General features: G+C 37.6%; 1 protein-coding gene across 6 annotated transcripts in view; it reads right to left on the bottom strand.

The window, feature by feature from the left end:
• The window catches only part of Stag1 (STAG1 cohesin complex component), a 321,639-nt gene that overhangs the window by 217,270 nt on the left and 85,343 nt on the right, over nt 1–19,026 (bottom strand). For 5 of the 6 annotated variants that reach the window (XM_021171587.2, XM_021171588.3, XM_085827945.1 and 2 more), the window contains one exon: nt 1,647–1,811. In XM_021171587.2, coding sequence (XP_021027246.1) covers nt 1,647–1,811 — 165 coding nt within the window. Of the gene's footprint in view, nt 1–1,646; nt 1,812–19,026 lie in introns of those variants that run through there. The other variant, XM_085827946.1, reaches the window with a different exon arrangement.

The following is a 19,026-nucleotide window of genomic DNA, read 5'->3' as shown; positions in this document are numbered from 1 at the left end:
AGTATTTCTTTAGGTAGCTTTAGCTGTAGTAGAACTAGCTCTACATACCAAGCTGGCCAACAAATTCATAAGAGATCTGTCTACCTCCTGAATGCTGAGATTAAAGGCGTAGGCCACCACTGCCCAGTTACACTCCCTTTTTTTATTACTGGGTTATTTATATGTTCTTCTAGAAGAAGTGCACTATAGCACAGGCTATCTCCAAGCTCATGAGCCTCCGGCCTAGCCACCAGAGTGCAGAATTTCAAACTCGTATGCACACTCAGCATATTCAACTAAACACACCTTCAGGTTATATGTGCATTTTATTACTTCCTCCACGTCTTGGAAGGGTAGAAGTTGAATTTATTGGTGAGAAATATGGTACTTCTGTATTATATTAAGAAAATAGCCCCGAAGCAAAAAAATTCTACCTATGGCATTTTTAAATGGATGTACAAAGACTAACATGAATAGTAGTATATTTTTTTTTTAATTTTTAATATTTTTTATTACGTATTTTCCTCAATTACATTTCCAATGCTATCCCAAAAGTCCCCCATACCCCCCCCCAACTTCCCTACCCACCCATTCCCATTCTTTTGGCCCTGGCATTCCCCTGTATTGGGGCATATAAAGTTTGCAAGTCCAATGGGCCTCTCTTTCCAGTGATGGCCGACTAGATACATATGCAGCTAGAGACACAAGCTCCGAGGGTACTGGTTAGTTCGTATTGTTGTTCCACCTATAGGGTTGCAGATCCCTTTAACTCCTTGGGTGCTTTCTCTAGCTTCTCCATTGGGGGCCCTGTGATACATCCAATAGCTGACTGTGAGCATCCACAGTTTGCTAGGCCCCGGCATAGTCTCACAAGAGACAGCTATATCTGGGTCCTTTCAGCAAAATCTTGCTAGTGTATGCAATGGTGTCAGCGTTTGGAAGTAGTATATTTTAATAATAAAAAATAATATACCATCATTTTAAAGGAGTGGAAAAGTAACTCTAGTTTATATTTTTAGTGAAGTCATAAATAAAATCAAGGATCATTTGATTTTATTGTTGAATTATTGAAATATAAGATATAGTAAGTAGATTATTAAAATACAAAAATAAAATGTGAACAGCAAAAAGATCGCCCTAAGCTAAGGAAATAACTCAATATATAAAGCACTTATTATATTTAAGTATAAGGATTTGAATCTCCAAACAACCCCTGCCCCCATACACATATACACACACACACAAATACACACAGAAACTTCTCTTATTATTCTAAAATCCACATTACACATATCAAATCAAGGTCAAAACTCTATCAAGACAATACAAATTCTCTTGAGCATCTCCTACTATTCATTTTCTTTAGTGTAACTGAAAGAATACCTTGCTAATAAACAAAATGTTCTTTATAAGCTAAACTAAAACACCCCACAAAGAACACCATTTTGGCTCAGCCAAAAATTAGCTGTACAGAGGTTGGAGGAATGAATAAGTAGTAGAGTGCACACTCAGAGCATCCAAGATCCTGGATAGAAAAGCTATCATCAAAAGCATACAGACACTGATACACACAATGCACATGGGGTGTCAAAAAACACACTAGCACATTCCATACAGATTACTGACTGCCTTGCTTTATACAAGAAATAAAAACATTTAAAGATTACCTGCATTGCACTCTTCCCCAGCTTCACCACCTCAAATAAGGTGACAGGATCCCCGTCGCCATTCTGTTGAGGGTGCCCATTGGCTCTTCCACGACCTGCTCCTCGAATTCCAGCTTCAATTCTGCTCTTTTCTCCTGGAGATTTTCGAGGTTTCTTATTTGTTGACTGAATAAAAAGATTTAAAAAAATGCACTAAATGCAAATGTTCTTATTCTATATAAACATAATCTTACATTGTTTGATCCAATGATGGTGTTTTGAAATACTATAAGTCAAAGATCAATCTCTAAATAAAAACAATTAAAATTTTTCAATGACCAAAAATTACAATAAAAACATCGAAACTGAAGTTGTTAAAATAAAATTTTAGATCTGACTAGATTTTCTATATAGCAATGTTTAAATATTTAACTATGTCTACTCTTGACATTACCAAATTTATATCTTCCTCAATATACTCTCCTGCACTTTGAGAGCCTAGTTCACTAAAACACTACTGGAAAATTCTATATTTCCAAATTTTGTTGATGAATTACTCTAAAAAAAAAAAGAAAAACAAAACCTTATTCTTTCAACAAATACTCTTAAGTGGGCACTCTTGGAGCTGTTCAAGATACTGGGAATACGTCAAAGTCAAAACAGTTCTATTCTGATACAGCCTAAATTATATAATTACTACCCTCCTGGCACAGTTATTGCCTTCTTTGGTTTTCCCAGATACAATCTCACTTAACTCAAGCTAACCTCAAACTCACTTTGTGACTGAAAAACCAAAACCAAATCAAAACAACAACAAACACCTCTGAACTCCTGATCCTTCTATTTCCCAAGTGCTGGTATTCCAGGCATTCACCATTGTTGATTCTGCAATGCACTGACAGAACCCAAGGCTTTGTGTGTGCTAGGCAGACAGTCTCCCAATTGAGATGCATCCCCAGCCTACTAGGTTTTCAACACTGATACTAGCTACTACTGTATCCTAAAGCCAGAGAAAAAGAAATTTTTCTGTAGTTACTTTATCCAAATCCAGAAATGTTTATGAATTTATATATCAACTAGCTACATGGATATTGCTTAAAATTAGCCAACACCAATTTTGTTAAATGATTAATAATTATACTTTTTGAGTAATTAATTTTCATTAGAGCCCTGCTCCAAATACCCACTTCCTGCCTCATGTCTCCATATCTATACTTATTTGTCTTCCTTTAGGATGCTTGTAAACAAATTCTATTGCTATGTGCTGCAGTACTGACCTTTATAAACAGAGGGCACTGTAAAAACATTACACAGCATCACAGCATAGCCAGGGAGGGGGTAGGGAGGGACCTCTATAAGGTTTGAGTTTTGTCAACAGTTTCAGAGTCATCCTAGCACTATCATAGTCACCAGCTTCCATTCTTTGTTCTTTAATATTGTTTTACCTATTCATCTTATATCCCACTCACTGCCCCCTCTGGTCATCCCCTCCCACAATCCTTCCCCCATCCCATTCTCCTCTGAGCAAGTGGGCAGCACACCACACCTCACCCCACCCCCACCCTGGGTACTTCAAGCCTCTGAGAGTCTAGACACTCCCCTCCCACTGAGGAAGATAGCCCAGCTAGTAGGATATATCACACTTCCAGGCAACAGTTTTTAGGATAGACCCCATTCCAGTTTTCAGGACCCAGATGAAGGTCAAGTTGCACATCTGCTACTTATGAGCAGGGAGGGGTAAGTCCAGCAGCTGACTCAGACAGATAAAGACACCCACAGCCTAACAATGGATGAAGCCTGGAGACTCTTATGAAAGAATAAGAGGAAAGATTTTGGACCTGAAAGGGATAGGAACTCCACAGGAAGACCAACAGAGTTAACTTAGACCCTTGGGGCTCTGAAAGTCTGAACCACCAACCAAAGAACACAAACAGGCTGCAGCCTCCATTCTTAAGAAGCAGTTAAGTAGCTTCTTGTTATCTTGCCAGAGGCCCTTAAGATATGTAGAAACATGATTTCTGTTAACTTATGTAGACATCTGGAACACTCTATTTCTACTATTAACATAGTTTATAGAAATATCTTAAAGTATCTTGTTTTTTTTCTTTAAAGTTGTTCCATGCCAGTGCATAAATTTTATCCATTAACTTGTTGATGGACATTTCTTTTACCTTTTCATGCAGGGGCTTGGGGGAGGAAGACAACTATACTTCTCTCTAAGGATGTACAGTCAATTAAAGATTGCTGGGTAAGGAGACTCATGCTTGCATACCCTCGTATCCTGCACTCCTCTCTGAAGAGAGTTGCTGAGAATGGGAGACTTTTTAGTAGTTTAGTTGCTTATAAGTTGCATATACCTAAAATCCTCAAATAACTCTAAATAAATGCTCTGGTATTCCAAGCTAAATGAGTTGAATTTTATCTATGACAATCTATCTGTAGTAAATAGATGCGTCATTGTATCCCCCCCCAAAAAGACTCACATACCTAAGTTTAAGAAATACACGTTAATTATAAGACAATATAGCCAAATATTCATAAATTGAATAGATTAAATAAAAATCAAGGTGATCTAATGCCCTTGCTTATCTTTTTTAAACATACCAAAATAACAATTTAACACAGGCTGAATAAAGCCATGTTGCAGGGGGGTAAAAAAAAGAAAACAAAGAAACAAAGCACATATCGAGTAGAATGCTTAGTATTTGGTTGTCCCCAAAACTGGAGATAAAACAATTAGCAAATTTTGAGAATACCTAGATAAATAGATAATGGTTTCAATTTTTAAATTTTTTGGTTTTTATAACTATGTAATACTTAGTGTACTGCCCTTGTTCCTAAAAAATATGCTTTTAAGTGTATAGAGATCACTTGTTGCCCATAAAATAATATAGGGTAGGAGAGTCCTGAAAAATGGAAGTGTCCATAACTGTAATAGTTCTAAACAAAGGGGAAATCTTTAGTAACCTTAAAATGGATAATAATCTATTAAATATAATTATGAAGAAAAATAAATTAGAGTTTATAAAATTTAGAATTTATTTACTTATTTGCTATTTATTTATTTATTTATTTATTTATTTATTTATTTATTTATTTATTTTGGTTTTTCAAGACAGGGTTTCTCTGTTGTAGCCTTGGCTGTCCTGGAACTCACTCTGTAGACCAGGCTGGCCTCGAACTCAGAAATCCGCCTGCCTCTGCCTCCCAAGTGCTGGGATTAAAGGTGTGCGCTACTACCACCCCCATCCGACGTGATACGCGTCTTTAATCCCAGAACTTTGGAGGCAGAGGCAGGTGGATCTCTGTGAGTTCCAGGCTAGCCTGGTCTATAGATCTACTTCTAGGACATCCAGGGCTACATAAGGAAACCCTGTTTCAAAAATCAATCAATCAATCAATCAATCAATCAATCAATAGGCAAATTGCTAACCACATAATTAAGCACTATGTATAAAAGAGTAAACACAAAAAATACTATTTTGTGAAAAAGCGAAAGGTAAATGCATTTACATAAAGTTGACAAATGAATTGAGATAACCTTGAATCAAATTTACATTTAGATCAACATTTTAGGGTTACAATGAAATTTTTCTAGCACTGTGAAAATGGTCAAGGATAGTCAAGTCCTTTACATGAGGTAGCATATGAATATAGTCTATATGTATATTTACCTGTATATGAGAATTCAAATCTTAAGTACTTATATAATGCTAATACTATATAAATAATTATGCCCTCCCCCCTATTGTGATGCCTCAGGACCTTTCAGATCTTTTTATACACACACACACACACACACACACACACACACACGCATATCCAGTTTAGTGTTTATGGGTTTTCTGTGTATGGGAATCTGTGTGTCTCAGAATCTGTATGTGTTTCTTGTGATTTTTCTATGGCACTTTTTCTTATAATGTTTCTAGGAGGTGAGTATTCTGTCCTATTCTGTCCTATTCTGGTTTGTTTTTATCTTTTTTGTTTTAGACGTCGGTTATATCTTAATGAGAGAGAGAAAGAAAGAAAGAAAGAAAGAAAGAAAGAAAGAAAGAAAGAAAGAAAGAAAGAAAGAAAGAAAGAAAGAAAGAAAGAAAGGTGGTGGATAGGGAAGGTAGGAGGAGCTTGGAGAAGTTGGAGGAAGGAAAACTACGACTAAAATATACTGTATGAAAATAATCTTTTCCAACTAAAAATAGAAATAAAACCATAGAGACCAAATTCTCAAATAAATAATGGGTAAATGAATCAATAAATAATAAATACATCAACAAATATATCTTTATCAAAAATGCAGTAGCCTTTAAGAAAAATCTCATCTATGAATTAATTTGCATGGTCCAAGCAATACACTGCAGTAAATTTATGATTCGTGGTTAGTTTATTCAGAAAATTATTCATAAAAATTACACAGACGAGATTAATAACACCTCAACTCTACCTTCTGAGAATCTGAGTCTTCAGAACAGCTGTGACTACTACAAGTGAAGCTCAACAGGCTCAGAAGATTGTATACAGATGGAGTTACTGGGGAGGAGGAGTATTAGACCCTTAACTCAAGAACCCCTCCTTCCGAATGCTACCCTTGCTCCTGAATTATATGTAATTCTACATGGTCTCAGTAAAGTGCTAGACACATAGAAGATACAACGTTCACTAAAAGGGTTGCTCCACCCACACAGTTATGGGAACTAGTTATCCACGCTAGTAAGAGACTGTTTGCTGATGCAAAGTCTTAGTCCAGGCTCCTTAAATAAGCCCAATACACTCAATGGTTCACTAAAGAGTAGAATTGTTTCTCTGGCCTATCACTGGTTTTCTATCTGGTGAGAGTAGCAGTTAACAGAACACATAGCCTTCTCCAGAATAAAATCTTATGGTTCCTAGCAATCCTAGGAAATGATAATTCTAGGCTCTACTTTTCTAATGTCTTGTATGAAAACACTGCCTACATTCTGACAGCAGCATTATAAAGATGATATAAAAGTAGGTTTGATACAAAATGCATGCTCAGTACAAGGAGGCTATTAGATATCTTTATAGTGTCCTAGGCACTGCAAGGATAATGTAATACTAAAAATGACAGTACTGCTTCTCATGAACTTGCAATTTCAATGCAGATCAAGCTGCTTGACTCTGGATGGGAAAATGCTTAATTTTCCACATGAACTACATCTGGTGACAAGAACAGTTTACTACTTTAATGCTTTAAAAGAGGTCATTTCATATTTGTTTTCAGACAAACATGTACTATAGAGACTTTTCACCAATTTATCCCCAAATTTCATACAGAATTTTTCATATTGAAACAAATCTAAAGTTTATATAAAAGCTGAAATACTATAAGAACTACTATATACATTATATTAAGATTTTCTAGGTCTCCATAGTCTACCATTCATTTGCGTACTTTCTTGCATGCTATACTCCACTTCTGTGAATCATTTGAGAGTAAAATACAGATGCTAGAGCCGCAAAATAAAGAAATTCCTCTATATACCACATACAACTATCAAAGCTAGGTAATTAACATTAAATTCTTCTATTAATCCAAAGATTCCAAGAGAGTTTCTACAATTTTAACTTTTGGGAAGGGCACATGGGTCTTTGTGTTCACAGATATACATTAGGGGTACCTGGCATGTTACATATACAGGGTTGTTCCTTCGAGGGAAGGAATACAAAACCTGTTTTCTGTCCAGAAGGCTGGAGTACAAGTGCTTCCTAGCCTGGTGACCCTTATGCAGTCTGGCACCAGAAGCTCCTCAAGACCCAGTCTCATAAACTTGTTTTTCTCAATCTAAAGATTAAGGAATTTTACTGAAAGTATCACATGTACAAAGAGTTTCAATGTAGTCATGTCTGATCTTTATTTAACTTAACTTACTTTGTTCCTCAAAGAGATTTAGGGATGCTTTGTTCTATATTTGTGATTTAGTTGATCATCACAAGAACAGTTTTCACCAATTTGTGCTGTGTTTAAATGAGCCTAAAGCAAACCAGTATCATTCCTGAATATATGGTGAAGTATGGGTGATTCCTGAAGTTCGACCCAACACTGGCAACTGAGTTGTGGTGTGCCAAACTGCCTGCTCACCTCTCTAGCCTATGCAGGCCACAGAGAGATCAACACACACATACAATGGTAAATGATCCAAACTTAGGTCAAGTATATTTAGCTACCTCTTTCCTTCAATCTGAAATAATATCTCAATTTCTTTCAATTTAATGAAACACATAAACGAACCCAATGCCCCCCCCGGGGGGGGGAAGGGGGGGCTAGAGTTGGACACTGTTCAAAGTGTTTAAACTTTTATGATTAATAGTAAGCTCTTAGTATAGTCCTTTTGACATTAATTCTCCTATAAATAAGCATAATAAAGGGATGGGGGTATTGATGCCCCTAAATAAAAGCTATTGGACTCTTCTATTGGTGAGCTGGCCGACTGAACAAAAGAGAATGTCAAATAGCCAGACAAACTCCTTTTTGCTTGTAGGAAGCACCTGAGTAACTGCAGCAGCAACACAGTTCCTAAAGCAGTGGCTCTCAGCCTTCCTTAATGCCGTGACCTTTAATACAGTGATGACTTCCACCCGTAAAATCATTTCTGCTGCTACCTCATCTTATAACGTAATTTTCCTACTGTTACAAATTGTAATAAAAATATTTTCTGTAATGAAATAAAAAAGTTTCTGATGATTTACAGTGACCCTGTGGATTCAGCCCCCAAAGGGTTCTCAATCCCACAGGTTAAGAATCACTGTCCTAAATGTGTCATCTAGGATATTTCAGTTTACACCGGTCTCTCTATCATTACAACTCACAGAAAACTCTAGATGATACTGTAGCTTTTCCATTCTAGCCAAAGGGGCAGTACTTTCGCTGGTGTACTAGCAAAGAACACTGGGACATGTACAAAAGGGAGCAGTACCCTAAGTGCTATAAAAACAACCCTTTAAGTTACATGAAAGCCTACTGTAGTTACTGTAAATTCCCAATTTCTGACTATATACACAGACTATGTGGCACATCTGATGAGCTGGATGTCTCTTCCTAGGGTACAATATTAGGCTCCACCCCCAAATAAGAAAAAACTTCTCAGTTTGTCTTGCTAACTCTAGCTAGAAATAGGTCAAGAGAAGCAGTAGTAACCACAGAATAGACTGTTGTAACAAAAACAAAAAGCTGAGATGTGACACCCAAGGCAAAAAACAAAAGCAGAACTTGAGAAAGCACAGGACAGTGGACCAGTGGACATCCAGGGACACTCGTGGCTTGTTAGTGGAAGAGAAGGCACCACAGAAACGGCAAGTTCAAAAGGTGCAGCCGGGAGAATGCTAACAGAGCTGCAGCAGCTGAAGAGTGAGTGACAAGGCCAACAGCAGCTGCTGAGACATTGACAACAGTCTTTAATAGTAACTTCTTTTAGCTGGTTTCGCAAAGTTTCTCATTAAAATTTTGTAATTTAGAAAGTATTCTTCCAAAAAAATATATAAATAGCTCCGTACCCAAATATGAGACTACCTGTGTCCAACCTCCTGGCTGGAATAGTGAGTTCTTCCCCACAACTAACAGTTGACCTTCTTCAACAATGTTTTTAAAGAATTTTTTTAATTATTTAATGTGTCTGTGTAAAGTACATATGGAGGACAGAGGGCAACTTGCAGGAGTTAGTTCTCTATTAGCACTTTGCAGATCCCAGATTTTGAACTCATGATCTCAGGCTTGGCCATGGCAAGTGCCTTTACCTACTGTGTCTCACCAGCCTATCCAGAATAAATTTTAATAAAAAAATTTGACAAGTTCTTCTTTATGGGAATTTTCTTTAAAAACATACACATAGAAAAGTGGGCAAATTAAAAATGTCTACATTCTATCTTTCTTTACTCAAATGATTCTGCAAATAGATTAAGAAAGGTAAAATACAATGGAAAAAAAAAAGCACTTTCACTGCAATTTTAAAATTTAATATCAACTCCCAAAAATTTAGAGTACAGAAACATTTCTGTACCATTTCAGTTGCCAATGTTATTTCAAGGACACAATATACTGAATATAAGTTATTAGAGAGCAGATTTTCTTATTCACTGAACATATTTTTATTCACCAGTTATCAATATTATATATCAAACAAGTATCAGCCACTTATAACCACAAATGGTGGTTAACGACATTATTTAAGATGTGCTTTTTCAATATCCTATTATGCTTTTGCTAAGGTCAACAGTTTCAAGTATATACATAGGAAGAAGAGATAGCTGGATAGAGATGGAGAGGAGCCTGAAGGAAAGGAGGTTCAGTGACAGGCCCAAATTGGGATCCAGCTCAAAGGGAGGCTCCAAGGCCTGGCACTATTACTGATTCTATGGCGTAGTTACAGACAGAAACCTAGCATGGCTGCCTCCAAGAGGCCCAACAAGCAGTTGAAAGACTCAGAAGTGAATACTTACACACAACAAATGGACAGAAGACAGGTACTCCTGTGGTTGAATTAGGAAAAAGCTGGGAGAAGCTGAGGAGGAGGGCAACCCCATAGGAAGTCTCAACTAACCTGAACCCATGGGATTTCTCAAGACACTGAGCCACCAACCAAGCAGCATACAACAGTTGATATGAGGCCCTGACACATAACAGCAGAGGACTGCCTGGTCTGGCCTCAGTGAGAAAAGACCCACCTAACCCTCAAGAGATTTGAGGCTCCAGGGAGTGGGGAGGTCCAGTGGGTTGGGAATATCCTCTTGGGGAGGAGGCATGGGATGAGGAACAGTCAGAGGGCAAGCTAGGAGGGGGATAAGGACTGGACTATAAAAACAGATAAAAGAATAATAATAAAAAAATTATTTGGCCCACACTGAAATATAACTAAATGTAACTAATCTATTTTCCATAGCAAAACCATGTAAATTCATATAGAGAAAATCAAAGAACTAGAACATGATGTTGGATTTCTTAAAGATGGATATGTATGCCTCATGGACAGATGAAGAAGTTTGAGAAGAAATGGAAGAAGAGACTATAAAAATTAAAAGATTTTAAAAAATGGTTTAAAAAAACCAACCTTTGAACATGTTAAAAATATACACACTAAAATTAAAACACACACACACACACAAGAAGTTACCTTGCTAATGGTGTCTGTTCACAGCAGTAAAACCCTAGGTAGATACTCTGGTTCATTAGATATATGTAAGTAAGAATCGCTCAGACATCTGAAGATGAATCTGTAATCTTCCTGGGGAATAGCTGGGGTTATTTTCCTGAGACATTGTCTTAATTAGGGTTTCGATTGCTATGACAAAACAATATAACCAAAAGGCAAGTTAGGAGGAAATCATCTATTTGGCTTCCACACCACTGTTCATCACAGAAGGAAGTAAGAACAGGAACTCACACAAGGCAGCAACCTGGAGTCAGGAGCTGACACAGAGGCCATGGAGGGGTGCAGCTTACTGGCTTGTTAGTCAGCCTTGTTTAGCCTGCTTTCTTATAAAACCCAAGACTACCTACCATCCCCGGGATGGAACCACCTACAATGGGCTGAGCCCTTACCAACTGACGACCAACTGAGAAAACTCCTTACATCTGGACCCTATGAATACATTTTCTCACTGAGGTTCCTTCCTCTCTGATGCCTTCAGTTTGTGTCAAGTTAACAAAAAACCAGACAGTACATTCATCTGAGGAATGTCAGCCTAAGTCCTAAGACTGCATATGAATCAAAACAGTGGGGATTATAATCAGATATGATTGTGTATCAGTCAAATCACCAAGTTATAATCATTATACCGAATCTTGTGTCTGTTTAGAGATCATACAATTTTATTGCATTTCATATTTCACACAAGAATGTGGCAGCCATGACTTGAGAAAGCATATTGGTATCATTTTCCAAAACCACATACTGTGTGTCTTAAATACATTATGAAAATTAGTTATTTCAAACCATTTGAACTTTCATCACTACTGTGTTGATTGCAGTGACCTTGCTGTTGATATTGATATTGTTATTAGAACTAGAAGCCTACAAGATGACAAAGTTGAAACACACCATCTGTACCCTGACATCACCTTTTGTCTTCTCTTTACAAAGTACTAATTTCCTGAGATGCAGTAATACTGAAATTAAGGTAGTTAACAACCCTACACGAACTTAAGAGGCATAAGTCACTTATTTAAAATCAAAAGAGGGTTTTTTTTACCCCATCTTTATAAATGGCACAGGGTTATGAATTCCTGTTTTCTTTTTCTCTTTCTCTTTCTCTTTCCTTTCCTTTCCTTTCCTTTCCTTTCCTTTCCTTTCCTTTCCTTTCCTTTCCTTTCCTTTCCTTTCCTTTCCTTTCCTTTCCTTTCCTTTCTTTTCTTTTCTTTTCTTTTCTTTTCTATTTTTTTCTTTTAAGGCAAAGTTTCACTGTGCAGCTGTGGCTGGTCTGGAACTCACTATATAAACCAGACTGGACTTAAACTCTGAGATCTGCCACTTTGAGTGCATAGATTAAAGGCATTAGATCATCTCACCAAATTAAAAGTTCTAAATGATTGTGTACAGTAAAAGATATGTCAAAACCTAGAAAGGCAAAAGGGCAGACCTCTTGACCTCTTGCGCCAAAGAGTTTAATCAAGTTTGGATGCAAAGAATATATTCTTGAGGAAGTTTAAAAGTACTGCTGAAGCGAACAATCAAGTAAACAAGCAAGCTGGCCTTAATGATGGTATGGAGAGATACAGCACTGAACTAACTAAAGCAGCTGCAACAGTCCACTGAGACAAAACCTAACCCCTAATAAGGAGCCCAACTCTCTTCAAATGCAAAAGGTGTAAGGAGCAGTAAAACAATTTGAATCTAATAAGGAAGGGTTAAGAAGGTTTAAGGCAAGGTGACAATCACAGGCTGGGAAGATCGTTCAGTTTGTAAAATGCTTACATGGTAAACATGAAGAGCTGACTTTGAGCCCTAGAATTTGTTATAACATAAGTAAATAAATATTAAAAGGCAAGGATGGCAGTATGAGCATTTCACATAAGTAGGAATGTGGGGACAGGAAGATTACCAGGGTTTGCTGGCCAGTCATACAGCTTAAATTAATCAGCAGGTTTAGGACCCAAGGAACTACACTGGACCTCAAACCTCTACTTATTAGCGAGCACATATGCACTTGCACATTCATTTATATCCATACCATACAAACACACAAGTACACACACAGATGTCATCCCACAACAAAAAAAGCACATTAGTGAAAGGAGTTCTAATGAAAACCTTCAATAAGTTATCTCAAAACACCTAAGTAAAATAATCAAGAAAGATGGTTATACTAAGTAATAAATTTTTCCCTTTTTTCAGGTGTGTGTGTGTGTGTGTGTGTGTGTGTGTGTGAGAGAGAGAGAGAGAGAGAGAGAGAGAGAGAGAGAGAGAGAGAGAGAGAGAGAGATTCATGTTTGTATGGGGGGAGGGACCTACACAATTAGAGGACCATCAGTGTACGCAAGCATAGAGGCCTGAGATTTTAGCAATCATGCTAATAACATGAGCATAACTCTCCTCCAAGACTCAGAGGCAACCCAATGCCAGTCAGCATGTTCCTTCTTAACAACTATTTATACTCCTGTAAAGCAGAAATCCCCTTCAGTGTGGCTAACAATTTCAATTCCCAAAAGTTGATTTCCTAAAATCAATACTACTCATACCATTCCTGCACATTCTCATTTAACAATACCTAGCTGAAATGGGACTCAGCTCCTTTGCCAATGCAACAGACCCAACTGTAAAAGATGTTTGTTCCTTTACCTTCTCATATGACCATATGACTGCTTACTCAGGTTTATTCTGAAATAAACCTGCCCCTACCAAACAGCCACTTTTTTTTTCCCCAATCTTAAAATCCCAAATTCCACCACTACTTTATTCAAAAAGGTCTCTCTCAATCAAACACAGACAATGCAGTTATAGCTATTGCCAACTTACGGCTGGGGTACCCTATCTGACTTCTGAAACTGAAATTACAAGCAGGCCACCAAGCTCACCTGACAGTTACATTATGCTAAGAATCTAAGCCCCAGTCCTCATACCTGTGTGTCAACCCCTTTAACCACCGTACCATCCTACAGTCAGTAAATAATTGGTTTGTACTGTTGATTAAACAGCCTCACATAGGAGTAAGATGCCATCTAAAACTTTCAAAGCTAGAGGGGATGTCTGCATTCAAAAGTTAAAGACTGATACAAATCATAACTTTGAGAGGAAGTTGATGCTTAATTCCCATTCTGAATCATGAGGCCCCTCAAAGTTATACTAAAACAACTCTGACTACGATGTACAAACAGAGCAATGCCTGAATGACAAGCATGTCTGTTTACAATCTGGTTAACTGTCTTAGTGCAGAGAACAGACACCATGATCAATGCAAGTCTTATAAAAGACAACATTTAACTGGGGTTGGATTACAGGTTCAGTCCAGTATCATCAAGGTGGGGACATGGCATCCAGGCAGGCATGGTGCAGGAGAAGCTGAGAGTTCTACATCTTTATCTGAAGGCTGCTAGTAGAAAACTACTAAATTCCAGACAGATAGGATGAGGGTCTTAAGCCCATATCCACAGTTACACACCTATCCAACAAGGCCGCACCTCCTAATAGTGCCACTCCCTGGGCCAAGCATATACAAACTATCATATTTACTGAGTATTTCATACCCACAGTTCAGATCAGCGGGCAGTGAACATTCCTTTCAAAATTACTGCTGCTATCTGACAACTACCTGTTCATCTTAGAGCTATGACAGAGACGTATATAACGAGATTAATTTCATGCCTGCTAAAGTAACATTCATTCACCAACCTATATGATTCAGGAACTATTTTAGCTTTACAACCTTTCGATTAAAGAAATAATGAGGCAAAACTACCACAGACAGTAATCCTGCTGACAGATCTAGACAAAATAAACTGAAAACCTTCACACTGTAAGGGACATTTGTCACTTGTGTTAGGAGATCAAAATATCAGGATTAGACTAAGTCTTAAATTAGGTGAAGCCAATTTTCAATAATGACTTTGGGACCCTAAAGACTACAATGGGAAAAATATCACTTATGAGGCAAAACTAATGATGAGAACTGAAGTTACAAATAAGACCTATGTGGTGTAAACCACTGGCAAAGTCTGGAACTTTGCTTTACTATAGTTCCACAGTACACCATGAATGGATGAGGGCCTGCTTCTTAAAAACAAGCAAAGAAAGACATTTCGAGAGATGGAATCAACTCCCAGTAGGGTTGCTAAAAACAGTAACGGCACATGCAAGAACAAGATTGATAACCTGGGTATAATCCCCAGAACCCCCACATAAAGGTGGAAAAAGATAATTGACTCCCTAAGATTTTCCTCTAATTTCCAATGTGCCATGTGCACACACACTTGCATATGCATCCACACAAACACATAGCTATGAACAAAAAACTCTTAATTTAGAAGAAAATAATGATAAACTGGGCATTAAAAATACAGAGAAGTCGTCCATAAAATAGTTGATGTCAAGAAAATTACTGAAACCACTCACATAATTAGCAGCTGATACCTTAATTAGTCAGTAGTCAGCAACATAGAATCAAATACCTCTTTAATCAAAAACATAATCACCAATGACTCAAGTGACCATTGCATTCCATATAACGATTTCTCCAGGTATAGACATAGCTATAGTAGTGAAAACATAATCTTTAAAGATATCAGAAAAAAAACTTCTGTTTCCACTTGAGTGGAAGATTCATTTTACTGCAAGTGTTATAGCAGAACCCATAATAACTGTGACTATGGCTATATTATTAACACAGACATAAAATAAAAATTAAGTAGGACAATTGCAAGTTAAGATTATTAAAATGAAAATAATAATTTAGGAAAAATAGCATATTATACACATTATGATATGGTTCTGAAAATAACAATTAACAATCTGTTAACAGGGGCTAGAGAGACAGCTCAGTGGTTAAGACCACTGGCTAATCTTCCAAAGCATCCAGGTTCAATTCCCAGAACCCACATGTAACTCCAGGTCCAGAGAATCTAACACACTCACACACAGAATACAAGTCGGCAGAATATCAATATGCATAAAATAAAAACAAAAAGAAATATTGTTACAAAAATGAAAAGAAACATTGTTAACAAAAAGTAATTTGTTAACATGTTGCTCCTAACAAAAGTACTGGTACTGTCTGCTTTCAAAATCAGAAGATGGCCTAGTCGGCCATCAGTGGAAAGAGAGGCCCATTGGTTGTGTAAACTTTATATGCCTCAGTACAGGGGAACGCCAGGGCCAAGAAGTGGGAGTGGGTGGTTGGGGGAGCGTGTGGGGGACTTTTGGCATAGCACTGGAAATGTGAATGAAATAAATACCCAATTAAAAAAAAAAAAAACTCAGATAAATTCCTAGAAACATAAAATGTACCAAGATCAAATCACAGAGAAATAAAAAATTTCAATGAACTAGCAACAAGTAATATGATATGTAATGGTGGCACAAGCGATAACTGTAGTTAGTACTTGGGAGATGAAAGAGGCAAGATTTCAAGTTCAAAATCATCCTCATTGAGAACCTGTTCCAAAAAGTAGGATAGCAAAATAATAAGTAAATAAATGTATTATGTAGTGCATGCATGTGGTGCACACTTTTAATCCTAGCACTCAGGAGGCAAAGCAGGTGAATCTGAGTTCAAGGTCAGCCTGATAGAGCATGTTCCAGGGTGGCCAGGACTACAGAGAGAAGCCCTGGGGGGGGGGGGGGGGGGTTAAACAAATAAATGTCAAGAAGAAAGGGGAGGGGGAAGGAAAAAAAAATCTTTTAACAAAGAAAAACCACTTGGTTTGACAAATCCAACCAAACAGAAAAAATAAAATAAATTTACTTCCAAGAATCAAGCAATATATAAGGTATTCAATAAACTTAACACATGACAACAAAAGAACTAAGGGCAAACAAAAGTAGGATCATTTTAATAGATATAAATCATTTGACATGATTCAAAATGTCCTGAAACTAATTCCCAACAAATTACTTACAAAAGAAATGTGCTTCAGTATAAATAAAACCACATGAGACAAACCCACTTACTTAGTAGAAAACCCACATACTGAAACAGAAAAAAGTTGGAAAGCTTTCTCTAAATATAGAGTAAGACAAATATGGCAACTTTTCACAGGGTGTGTTCAACATAGTACAACAAATCCTAGTCAAACCCATAGAAGTGAAATAAAAATGATACAATTAAAACTCAGGAATGTGACAGTACATTGAAAATACAAATCAACATACAAGATTAGAACTAAAAGAGAAATTAATATACAAACTCCAGCAACAGTCACATATACCAAGAAAGAATGGTTTGGGGGGTGGGGGCGGGGAGGACGAGCAGACAGGTGTGTTGTTTTATGCTTGTTATTCCAGTACTTGAGAGGCAGAGGGAGAAAAGGCCTAGGTTTCACATGACTGTCTCAGAAACATAAAAGGGGGAGCTGGAAAAACAGCCTCATTGGTAAGATACCTGCCATGGAAACGTAAGGAGAAATTAGATGCACAGCACTCTATACAAAAATTACGTATAATGGCACAAGGGCATGCAACCCCTGTGAGAGGAAGGTAAATAATAACAGAACAATAATGCTCACTGGCCAACCAATGTAGCTGAATTGTTGAGCTTCATGTCTAAGTGAGAGACCCTGTATCAAAATACAAAAAAAGTGGAAGCCATGCACTGTAGCACACCACTTCAATTTTAGCACTTGAGAGGCAGAAGCAGGGAGATTTCTGAGCCCGGTTTACAAAATGAGTTCCAGGACTCCTAGGGATACATAGAGAAATCCTGTCTGGCAAGACCAAAGAGAGGAAAAAAAAAAAAAAGGAAACTACAAAGGAAAGATATTCAACATCAACCTCTGGACTTCATATTAATTTATTCTGCACTTCCTCAAACTGCACCCTCAAACACCCAAGCCACGTAACACCTCAGATAACCAGATGTTGAGAGGCAAGAACAAGAATATGAAGCCAATATAATTTGCCACCATCAGAACCAAGTTTTCCCAACACAGCAAGCTCTGGATACGCTAACAGACCTAAAGAGAAAAGTTCTAACCTAAAATCCCGTCTTGTGAAGATGATTGAGACCTTTAAGGAGAAACACAGGAAAACACAAATAGCCAGAAACCCTAAAAGAGGAAATGAACAAATCCCTTAAAGAAATACAGGAAAACACAATAAAACAGATAAAGAAATTGAACAAAACGATCCAGGACTTAAAAATGGAAACAGATACAATAAAGAAATCACAAGTGGAGGCAACCCTGGAGATGGAAAACCTATGAAAGATACAGGGGCTACAGTTGCAAGCATCTCCAACAGGATACAAGAGACAGAAGAACCTTAGGCACAGAAGATACCATAGAATATATTGACACAAGGATCAAAGAAAATACAAAGTGTAAAAAAAAAAGCTCCTGAGCAAAACATCCAAGAAATTCAGTTATCAAAAGAAATGGGGAAGGACACTTCACACTCACCAAAGAGAAAATCCACTGACATGAAGCATCAGTTTTCAACATCTATGCACCAAATGCAAGGGCAACCACATTCATATTGAAACTTTACTAAAGCCCAAAACACACATTGAACCTCTCACAATAATAGTGGGATACTTCACCACCTCCACTCTCATCAATGGATAGGTCACTGAAACAGAAACTAAACAGAGACACAGTGAAACTAACAGTAGTTATGAGCCAAATGGATCTAACAGGTATCTACAGGACATTTCACACTAAAACAAAAGAATATACCTTATTCTCAGCACCTCATGATACCTTCTCCAAAACTGACCATATAATCTGAAACAAAACAGGCCTCAAGAGATACAAGAAGATTGAAATGATCCCATGCATTCTATCAGATCACCACAGAGTATGGCTGGACTTCAACAACAACAAGAACAACAGAAAGTAAACATATTCATGAAAACTGAACAACTCCACTCAATGATAACTTGGTCAGGGAACAAATAAAAAAACTTCAATGAAAATAAAAGCACAGCATACCCAAACTCATGGGACACAATGAAAACAGTGTTAAGAGGAAAATTCATAGCACTAAGTGCCTTCATAAAGAAATTGGAGAGCCAATCAAACGCCCAGAGTTCCCAGGGACTAAACCACCAACCAAAGAGTACTACACACAGAGGCCAATGGCTCCAGTGGTATATGTAGCAAAGGATAGCCTTACCTGGCATCAATGGGAGGACAGGCCCTAGGCTGTGAGAAGGCTCAATTCCCTAGTGTAAGTAGGGGAATGCCAAGCAGTGAGGTAGGAGTGAGAGGGGGGCGGGGGGGGGGGGGGAGGAACCCTCATAGAAG

The sequence above is a fragment of the Mus caroli genome, unplaced genomic scaffold (assembly GCF_978045245.1).
Source record: "Mus caroli unplaced genomic scaffold, Mus_caroli_1 scaffold_11, whole genome shotgun sequence".
NCBI lineage: Eukaryota > Metazoa > Chordata > Mammalia > Rodentia > Muridae > Mus > Mus caroli.
Note: the sequence above shows the minus strand (reverse complement) of the source record. Positions and strands in the feature narration are given on the sequence as shown.